At 42.7% G+C, this 11,305-nt stretch overlaps 1 protein-coding gene across 1 annotated transcript in view; it reads right to left on the reverse strand.

The window, feature by feature from the left end:
• Positions 1-6,641: 6,641 nt before the first annotated feature.
• Positions 6,642-11,305, reverse strand: part of ST3GAL5 (ST3 beta-galactoside alpha-2,3-sialyltransferase 5) — a 51,703-nt gene continuing 47,039 nt past the window's right edge. The window contains exons 6-8 of the mRNA XM_019623753.1: positions 10,921-11,079; positions 8,391-8,628; positions 6,642-8,071 (exon numbers count right to left, since the gene is read on the reverse strand). Of these exons, the coding sequence (XP_019479298.1) occupies positions 8,043-8,071; positions 8,391-8,628; positions 10,921-11,079 (426 nt within the window). The 3' untranslated portion in view covers positions 6,642-8,042. The remainder of the gene's footprint in view (positions 8,072-8,390; positions 8,629-10,920; positions 11,080-11,305) is intronic.

The raw sequence follows: 11,305 nt of genomic DNA on the forward strand, positions 1-11,305 counted from the left end.
CTGACACATAGGAACAAGGTCTCGGTCCTTGCCCCTTGTCACTGGCCGGGATCTTCTTGATCACCAGCCCAATTTTGTCATCTTCCTGAAAAGGAAGGATACTTTCCGGTTGGAGGAAAACTAAGTCAGTGTTCTCGTTCACAGGATGTGAGCAGGGGTGGGGATGGGCAGAGAAGGGAATGGGGAAGAAAATCAGGACCAGCTCTTCATGAAGCGTGGTCTGGGGAAAGTTCTGGAGGCTTTGAAGAAGCTGCAGGCTGAGATGGATGTGGTCAGGAGAACCCTTCCCAAAAGCGATTCCAAATGCGTCTGGATCAACATTTTAAAGAACACAAAATAGGTTACTAGAAATAAATACATAAAGCGATGAGTATGGGGATTATACTGTCCAAAGTAAAAATCAGGATATGTGATCTGCTGATGAGATGGTATCACTGGAACTGAGACCGCCCACCCCTTTCAGATGAGGGTGCAGACTACTGTTTATGAGCCCTAAAAGGAAATGCTTATCTGTGGAGCACAAGAGGTTGTACCAGGTGGTCCCTCCTTCCCTGTCAGTCTTACGTGTGACTAACTGGTGGCTGTGCTGGGAGAGTAGGAGAGGTCAGCAAGAGGACAGGTCTGTCCCTTCTGACCTCTCCTCAGCTCTCGCCCTGGGTTCACAGTGCACCCATGTTCCTACACTTAGGTCAGGTTTGCAGAGAAAAGTGACANGCTTCATCTTCCAACTAGAACAACTTCCATCCAACAGAAAGTCCAGAAGACCATGACAACCTGTACAGAATCAAGCTCTGGAGATACAAAGTCTCCATCCTACAAAGCTTACGTGAAAAGTCTAATATGTCCTATTAAGTTTGCAGACAGCCAGTTTGTGTAAGTGCATATAAATGCACACACACTCATGACAGTTGGCCTCTGAAACATAATGGGTGGGACTATACAGCAACATGATCATAACTGTAAAACAAAAGGAATATGACCAGGTGGGGACCATCCGCTCCACATCTGCCCCTCTGGAGGGCTGTGACTTTACTCCAACAAAAACACCACGAATTGAAGCAGATTTGGAGACGCTCTAAGAATATTCCTTAGAGATTTTATATATATTCTTTTGAATGTCCTCAATAATGGTTAATAATGGTTAATAATCCATGTAAACCTAAGTTCCGGAAATAGCCAAAAACCATGTTAGTTCAAGTCTGGTGAAAGTTGAGTCATCAACCTTAGTAATAGTGATTCTGGTCCAAAACATGATATTCCCAATAAGTCATAATCACGATTTCCACATGTGACTCGATCAAGTTCTGAAAGCAACTTCCAGCAAGGAGTTCTGAGGGGTTTCTATAAAGGGAGTGGTTATTTGAAAGACAACACAAAAGTATGCATTTCATTGTTTGTTTAAAAGTAAAAGTCTGTAATTACAACTAGACACCCCTTCACTTTTCACAAAGACACATCTGATAGCTGAATTTCTAGTGCTTACCAGGGTTTCATTTTTAACCATTGCTTGAAGCCAGTTGAAGTCAACACTCTTAAACAATACAGCAACAAACAAGTCATTAGAATAATATTCGAGGTCAGACAGTGGGGCACCCTCTGGGTAAGTCATCCTTATAGTAGTTTTATTTCCAACATGCTCTGAATACCCCTCAACCGGTGCACTGTTTAACCTATTTAAATAAAAAGGACAAAATAAATTGACAAAGCAAGCCATCAACTATCTTATCACATAACAAAAACAAACAAACAAACAAAACAAAAAAACCCCAACAACCCCTCATTGTGTTCTCCACACTTTTTTTAGGACTGGGAATGAGTATGTCATTTGGGGGGGGGGGTGTCCTCCCACTAGCCCGGTCATCACTCCTCCCAGTTTTGCCCTCTCCAGGTGCTCGGTGAATGCAGCTTTCAGTCAGCTAGGGACGCCCAAATCTAATCTCTGAATGTCGAGCAATTCTCTCCAGTCCTGTCATTTTAAGCCAATACAAACATATTCTATTTGGGGCACTAGCAATGTTTCCTTGAAAACCTCCCATTGTGCTCAGATATTAGTGGCTCTTGCCAGAATTTCAAAAAGATAATCAGAGAGGAAAACCTAGAAACCGGGGCAAGGCAGACCCAAGCAACAGTTACATGGACAGGGTCGGACCAAGGGGGGGCAATGGGCTCAGGACATTATTAGGAATAACGAAATTTGAATAAAGACTGTAGATAAGGTCTACTGTATCAGTGCTCATTTCCTAATCCTAAATATTTTCTGTGGTTGTGTAATGGAATGTCCTGATTCTTAGGAAACAACACTGAAGTATTTAGGGATAAAGGAGCTAGATATTTGCAACTAGTTCTGACAGGGTTCAGAAAGTAATAGTACATATAGAGAGAGAAAATGATAAAGCCAATGTGGTAAAGCATTATCAATTGGGGAATCTTGGAAAAGAGTGAATGGGAGTTCTTTGTACTATTTTTGCAGCTTTTGTTAAGTTTGGAATCACTTTAAGTCTGAAAGTTACCCCAAAAAAACTTCTTAACAGATCTCCCTCATCAACACAGTAAGTCATCCTTTCTCTGTCCCCAGTGCTCACTGGCCTCCCAGTGCCTACACACGAAGTCCACGTCCCTCAGTCTTGCACCTGCCTGGACGGGGCACCTTCCCAGCCCTTTCCTGCTCTCCCAGGACCCCGCCCTCCTGCCAGGTGAAGCTCCTCACCCAGATCTCCTCCTCCCTGAAGAGCCAAATCCCAGTTCTTCTCAAGGCCGCCCTTCTCTTCATCTCTCCTCTGGCCCAGAATGCACGCCGTTGGCACCGATTTCTCACTTCTCCTCCCATCTCCCGTCATGCACCATTAGATGGGCATGGGGTCCAGCCTGCCTCCCCCAGTGTTGTCTATGCATAGAAGACCATTCAGCTGCTCACAGAGGCCAGGGTTGAGGTTCTGGAAGCCTCAGAACCCTGCATTTGTAATGTTGGGGTCTGGCCTGGGCCCTGGGCCCTATGGTGTCCTCATCTATGACACTGGCCAACAGTGAAGACTTCACCGAGGAATGAGGACTTCTAAAGTACACGGCACGCACTGTCACAGAGACGGCAGCCAGTGAAAGGCAGCAATTATATCTGCCTTCACCCCAACCTTTATACCCCCACTTCCCATCACTCCTGCTTTCCAGTCACTGGGGATTATGGTACCCCTGTTGTCTTAAAACTCAATTCTTAGCTGTTTCTTCCATCTCTTAGCCCTTATAAAAATCTGCTTCTTTCCTACAAACACCTTATACCCTATGCCTTCTCCTCCTTAGCCCCCACCTTCCTACACATTCTCCAAAAACAGCTGCTAACATTTACTGAGCATTTACTACAAGCTAACACTATTCTAAGTGCTTTAAGTCTGTTAACTCATTTTATTTTCACAGTAACTCTGTAAGGTGTGTGCTAGTACTGCCTCCATTGACAGACAAGGAAACAAGAGACACAGGGCAATTAGGACACTTGCCTGAGATCTCAGCCACTGGGACAAAGGCATTATGTGAACATATCATCACTTTTAGCTCAAAATATCAGAAATGGATCTTGTCACCCTCCCTCACTAACCAGAGATTTTCCTCAACTGCTCCATTTCTGATAGCGGTTCCACTATTGTCTTAGAACCCCAGGCTAGAAACCTTGGTGTCCTCTGACATTAACTGTCAACCTATCAGAAAGCNGGCAATACTCGTAGTCAAGGTCTTGTTAATAAGTCTATAGATGGAATAAAGTATAAAATTCTGTCACTTAGTTACAGATGTAATCTCAAATTCTCATTGCTTTAGGGCTGATGGTCAATTTCTTCCCACCCCAAATGAGCTTGCCTGATAGGATATCTTGATATGTTATGGGTAACTATTTTGTATTTGACTATTGTTCTTAATTGCCCTTAAATGGCCCTCACTGTTCACGCTTTGTCCTTAGTCATCTGTCACATCCATATTACTGTCTGGTAATTTAGAGCGGTCATTCAAATCAAGGATCTAACCAACATTTTAAATAAACTCATCAGTTTTAATATCGATTTTTCTTAGAACTGATCTGATTTTCTTTGATAAGTCAAAAATCATAGGCCAGGTAACACAGCATACAGTGGAAATATATTGCTCTTTTAGAAGTTACAAATTTTTAGTGTATAGTTATTAGTATTGCTGCTATGGGTTATCTACAAAATAGTTAGCTTCTTAACGTCTACATTTTCTGAAAATCCACTTTGCTACATTTCCAGCTTCGCAAAGCCTGTAACGGCTACATATGCCAAATATTGGATGGCAGGCTGACACTAATGCAATACCTGACATCTCAAGTCGCACCTTCCTTCCTACATGCTTTGTTGAAGCAGCTCACTAGAAAAACCTGCTTTTAAAAAAGGACTAAGTTTCAGGGCGGCCGGTTAGCTCAGCTGGTTGGAGAGCAGACTCATAACACCAAGGTTGCCAGTTCGATTCCCACATGGGCCACTGAGCTGCGCCCTCCACAACTAGATTGAAACAACTACTTGACTTGGAGCTGATGGGTCCTCGAAAAACACACTGTTCCCCAATTAAATAAATAAAAAATAACTAAATTTCATAGCATGTTATTTACTCTTGTTGCAACATAGCCTGCTAATATGGATGTTTTCTTTCTTGCTAAATGGGTTGAAATTTAATATTGGAAATTAGTCAAATCTAAACATTCTGATAATGAAAGTCAAACTACTAAGGCTGCAATTTCCTTTTGGGGAACATTAATTTCTAGTCAATACAACTTGAGTGTGCATGTTTAATGAATAGTTCTCCTTCCCAATTTACTTCAGTCTTTACATAGCTAAATACAGATAAATACTTGTGTTGTGAGAATACAAATCCCTGCTGTCTAAAATGATCTTGGGAAGTGGGAAAGGAGAGAATAGACACATAAGGTTGGGCCAGGGTGTACCGACCTCCAGGGAAAGGGCAGGGGGACCTGTTTTTGGGTGTGCTCTGTGCCCTGGATTTGTTTTCTTTGTCTGTTCTGGTCTGAGAGCTGAGTGTGTGGTCCTCTGGGGTGCCTTCATGGAAGGTCAGTGCCTGGGAAGAGGGCATTGGTTGTACGGGCAGCGAACACAGGGTCCTTTGTTTGAGGGAGTTTTGTTACCATGTGCGTGAATAGAAGGCCTGGGTGTCACATGGTTCTTGCTTGTTGCTCAAGCATACTAAAAGCTCACTTTATTCTGAGGTGAATTCTGCTACATCACAGGTACTGTTCCTTTTCTTTTTAAATGGGCTTAAGTGAAGTGTCCAAAAGAAAAGATGAAAAAATAACCTATATTTAGATGCTGTAAACCTGCCAAGGGGGAGACTAGGTCACCATTTCTTAATCTTCCTCCAACACTGGTCTGAAACGTTCTCTTGAGCCACTAATTAGGCAAATTCCAGAATCATTTTGATATCAAGTCCCAAAGCACTGGGGTTAGAATGTAGCTAAAACGAAGTGGTCGTTGTTTTTAGAAATCTTTAATAACCTGGGGAGACTAGGGTGTGACCACTACTTTTTCTTTTACAACTAAGCTGCTGCCACACAAACCGGACTGACAGCTGATGGCCAAGGGGTTCAACACAAGCAGTTTAGGCAAAAAGTGGGTTTGACAGCTTATTTTAACCAATGGGTCCAACAAATGATGAGACCCTCTCCTCCCAAGTCTGTGGAAACAGACATTGTCAATGCCTTATTAATACATTCTTGGAAATGAAAACAAAACAAAACAAAACAGAGTGACAAAAAAGGGGCAGTGAAGCAGGCAAGGTAACACCTAGAATACATAAAGATGTCTAGATCCCAATTTAGCTTTGCCTAAAAACATGAGACATATCACCAGGAGGTACCCATCTCAGGCCCAAAGCATTTTTCTAAAGCCAGACTAGGTTTCTGGAGAGAATACACTCTCTGAAGGAGATAAAAAACAAAATGAAAAAAAAAAACAACAAAAAACCCCTCAAGTTCCCTGATATTTTCTGTGGCTCAAAGTTCCAGTAAGAAGCATGTTAAAATATGTAACATGTATAAGTCATCCTAGGTTGCCTCAAAACCAATGATTATAGCCATCTGAGAGGGATGTGTAGTGTGCTTACAAAGCTACAGAAAATTGGAAGAGTGATGGCCAAAACCTCAGCTGCTGGAGATCAATCTCGTGACGGCCTGAAGTACCTGAAGTCTGTTTCCACAAAAGTGAGTGTGGGTGGGGTGGGAGTGGGAGTAAGGGAGGAGCAACTCTGAAGCAAAGAAGAAATTTCTGATAAATAACCACCAAAGTGCTAAGGCTCTTGAAGGAGGCCTCTGATCAACTCCAACTGGCTAAGGGACTCCATAAAAGGTCTTTAAAAAAAATATGCCTTTTTATTCATTTAGGGCACTTGCTGCCTACTAGTAATGAAAAGTTGAGAGTCATGGGTAAAGCAATGTAAGGATGCAGAAAAGAACATGCAGATAAGGAGGGGCAGGGATGGATGAGGCCTGACGTTCACTGAAAGCTAACCACGTGCTGGGCATGAGTTACACATTTCTGAGCAGCCTTGCAAGGACATGAGTCCCCAGGAACCCATGAGGGGGTGCTCACAACATTGGGAAAGTTGTCTGAGGAAGTTCCAAACCCTGGTGTTTTTTTTTTTTTTGAAAAAAATGCAGGCTTCCAGCAGCCCCTGAAGGACGAGGGAGCGACTGGAGGTGTGTGGTAAAGGCCTGGCCTTACCTTAGTCACAAGACAGTGCTGGACCATCTTCCTGAGTGAGTCTCAATCTTTAAAACTCAGTCATTTAACTGGAGAGAATTTTTAAAGCATTTTCTCTTAGACAGTAGCTTATAAAGCAGAAAGCAAAATCCATAGAAAATGTTAAGACACAAAACCAGAAAAATATTATTTTGTTAGGTTGGCCACTCTGAGCTTGACCCCAGAGCCCTGGAGATCCAAGGGACTCTGTTTGAATGCTATGACCTGGTTCCCTGACCTGCATGTGTGGAGGTGGCGGCAGGCATGGAAGACAAAATGGGCTGGGAGTTAGAACTGCACTGGGGCTGCAGAAACAGTTAAGAGAAATGAAAATTGAGGGAGGGGCAGCAGCAGGAGCAACACAGAGACGCAGCTGACAGCAAAGTTGAGAGCAATTAAGAGACAGAAGCTAGAACAAGCCTGTTCGCTGGGAAGAAGCCACCAGCACCCAACGTCTCTCCAGCAGAGTTCACAGCTGTCTGGGAAGAAGCCCCTTACGAGACAATGCAGCTTTCATTCTCAGTCCCTCACTGCTGGCATCTACAGTGAGGTCTTCATCTAGCAGCATTCAAGGACATTTCAGGTAGACTTATAAACTTATTTTCTTAGGGGAAAAAAATAAAAAAGAAGAAAAGCACTCAAATTAACAATACTGTGAGAGCTCCTCAAAAACTTTTATTCTTTTTTTTTTTTTTTTTTTTTTTGACCAGCACACTGCCTGGTACATACTGCCAGGCAGCAATTAAAAAAAAAAGGTTTTTTTAAGTATGTAATTTATAACACTGGGAGGGTTTCATTTCAGTGTTTCAGAAAACGTGGTTATTCTTGGAAAGAGTTTATACTTTCACGACTGCATAACAGAGGTTTTGTCCTAATTTTTTTAAGCCACCTCTGACAGACAGTAGACACCTTAGATTAACATTTAAGTGCTTTGGAAGGGCAGTAAAAAACTCTCAAGAAATTCAAGAGTTGTCATACTTGCAGGGAAGACAGTGGCTTCTGCAACCCAGGGCAATTAGCAGTACTGAGAGGACACGGGAAACATCTTCGGTGCCTCACCCGGACCAGAGACCTCCAGGACAGTTCCCCTGCTTGATTCCTGCAAGAATTCTGGCAGGAGGCAGACCAGCGGAGAAGGACCATAAACTTCTCCAACCAGCTCAGGCCTCACTGCAGCTTGGCTGAACCAGTACCTGCAGTTTTGCAAATGAGCACGTCATCCTGGAAGTACCTCCGACATCTCTCCCACCACACAGAGGACCAGGACCAGGATGCAGCATTCTGACTTCCCTTCTTCTACTTAATTACCTGGAGCTCTATGTGCACTAGACATGGGCAGAGTTTTTACAAATTAAATAACTCTCTTAAAATACAATAAAACATCATGACATACAATTCTCTTCGAAAAGTCTTTCCAATTAATTTACAAAATTTTGTGCAAAAAAAAACACTGACCTCAAATAAATAGGGGAAAAAAGTGGGAAGAACTAAACTGTTTTTTTTTTGTTTTTTAAATTAAAACTTAAAAACACTAGCTGCACTTCAAAGTATTTGCAGGATGAAATGTATCACGAAGGCCATGAAAAACAGCCCTCAGAGTCAGAGTTGCATTTTCAAGTGAGGTTTTCCGTGTTCAAAACTCACAATGGATGCCTCCGCTGAGGTCCTTCACCACACCCTCTTTGACCAGCTTTAGGAGCAACCTGGTCTCCGTTGTCACGTTATGCATGGTCTGAAAGTTCATGGCAGCCATGCAGAGATTGTCAAAGTAATGCAAAGGTGTTTTGGGTTGATTGAGGTCATATCCAAAGCCTGCCAAACTGACTTCATCACATAGATGTGTGGCTAAGACAACGGCAATGACACCAATTGTGGGGACGTTCTGAAAAAGAGAAGGGACAAAAGAGTCTTAGCACAAGTTACTGCTTTCCACATAGTACACATGCTATGACAAATAATAAAGGCTGCACTGGGGGCTGCAATTTTAAACATCAGACAGTTTTATATGTCACAGAATTCTAGAGTGACTTCCCATCCAAGTCAGGATTCTAGACTCGAAAACATGGTCTGTGATGTGAATACTTTTGACACATCACCAAGAGGAGCTTGGCAGTTCTTGCAGCAAGCTAAAAGGTGTTTTCTTCTTGTACTTTGAGAGTATTTACTGTTATAGATATGCTACATTTCCTCCCATTTATTTTATGTTCTAACTTCTGTTTCTGATAGCTTTTGCCATTCAGCAACTTCATATTTTATGTAATCAAGTCTCTCCATTTTTTAAAGGTTATTTTTTAAATAAAATCTACAGATAAATGAGCATATTTCTGTGTTTAAAAAAATACTACGAAATTTAATAAAGACATAGGGCAGTTTAGAAGATACAGAAATCTAAAAATATTGAAAGATACCTAAACGTATTTAGAATAAAACCTCTTTATAGCTTAGTTTAAGCATCTTGCTAAAGTCTGTTTAAGCCTTTTTTTAAAACTGTTTTGTTAAGAGTCATGCTAACAGATTAAATGTTGTAAGTCCAGGGCCGGCTGGGTGGCTCAGTTGGTTAGAGAGCGAGCTCTGAGCAACAGGGTCACCAGTTTGATTTCCACATGGGCCAGTGAGCTGCGCCCGAGCTGAGCTGCTGCTGAGCTGCCAACAGGCGGCCGATGGCTCAGCTGGTGAGAGCGTGTACTCTTAGCAATAAGGTTGCTGGTTGGACTCCCACATGGGATGGTGAGCTGTGCCCCCCGCAACTAGATTGAAAGCGGCAACTGGACTTGGAGCTGAGCTTGCGCCCTTCACAACTAAGATTGAAGGACAACAACTTGACTTGGAGCTGATGGGTCCTGGAAAAACACAGTGTTCCCTTCCCCAATTACCCAACACTGTTCCCTTCCCCAATTACCCAATAAAAAATCTAAAAGTTGTAAGTCCATGTTCAGTGGGCAGGAACTACATGGCCTGTGGGTTTGGATGGCCTATGTATATACATGGCCTATGGATGGAGAGGCAGGAAAGTACCCAAGGGGGCACAGCACCTGAGGAAAATGGCGGCCTGCTAGGAGATGAGCTTCAACACAGTGAAACTCTCAGGTGAGCTGGGTAGGCAAGCCTGACGCTGAAGCTGGAGCTCAATTTAGCCGTCACTGATCATGGTAAAGAACTAGGTTTTGTTTTCAAAGAGCATATTAGGTGTTTGTTTTCCTCAATAGCCACAGAATTCTTCCTTTAAAATTTACACAGTTGTTTTTCAAGAATATTTATAATTAGAATTTGATTCATATGGAAAATAGAAGAACCTGCTAATCTGCCTATTGGTTCACTACACTTAAGAGTCTAGCCCAGTGTTTGCAAATTGTAACCCTGACCAGGCACCTCCTCCTAGGAAATATCTTAGGCCCTCAGTGTGAGCTGCAGCCCCCACATTTCAAAATTCCTTGTTTTCCTTTACATATACAGGTTTTGCTCAAAATTTTGTTTAAGAATGATTTCCTGCTAAAAACAACGTTTAAAGATACAGGTCTAGCTATTCATATGATGAAAAAATGGGCACTAAAGGACTCTCCACCCCCTGGTGGCAGCACAGGCTAACTGAAGGTAAAGAATCAACTGCAGTGAACAGCACATAGCTGAGATTCTCAAATTAGGCTACAAAATAAAATCACACGGGGAACTCTGAAAATCCAAATTTTGTAGACCACAGCACAGGCCAATTAAATCAGAATGTTTGGGTGGGACCCAGACATCAACAGAAAAGCACTACTCTGGGGGCTGATTTCATTGACCACTACCTATAAAGTGATGATAAACGTCAATTCTCACCTAAGCGGCCCACAGAGTTAAAATGTAAAGAACTTTCCAGGTCACCACAGTGCCTTTCAGTGTCCTGCAATTAGTTATATGGAGTCCCGGAGTAAGCATACCTTAAATAATATCTCAGAGACCTAAGGGTTAATGTGCTGACTACTCTAAAAAGATGAGTTGCCAGGGGGAAGGCCAATTAAACAGTGAGGACCTGAAGTCAAAATGCAGAGCAGTGAACATGCACGGAGCATCTAATCACAATGTAAGTTTCTCCACTGGAAGGTGCTTCTGGGTATACACTGAGCCTAAGTGAAATTTGTACAGATGTCACCCCTCCAAAGTAGAGAACAGTTAACTTTCAGTAGCACAAAAATACCTTATCTCGGCCCCAGAACCTTGACTGAGGCTCTGAATATTGCAGGATGTCAAAGGCGGTCTCTTTGATAATGACTGGATTCAAAATCCGGAAATGTTTTGGCTGTAATGGGATTTTCTCTGCCACTTGCTTCCAAAAGAAGAGTCGCACCCAAAATGGCTAAGGAAAGAAAGCAAACAGTCATGAGGTGTATTTAATAAAGTCATCCAATCAGTGAGGGGGGAGAATGCAACCCCTCATAACCAGGCCACGCCGTGGATGTCACCCCGTGTGAGCATGCATCCTGTGGCAAAGCCACAGATCTTTGCAAATTCACTACCTCAACTCAAGAAAGCAACTCTGAAGGACCTGATTGATGAAGGTGGCATTGGACAAGGAGAGGAAC

The sequence above is a fragment of the Hipposideros armiger genome, unplaced genomic scaffold (genome assembly GCF_001890085.2).
Source record: "Hipposideros armiger isolate ML-2016 unplaced genomic scaffold, ASM189008v1 scaffold_561, whole genome shotgun sequence".
Taxonomy (NCBI): domain Eukaryota; kingdom Metazoa; phylum Chordata; class Mammalia; order Chiroptera; family Hipposideridae; genus Hipposideros; species Hipposideros armiger.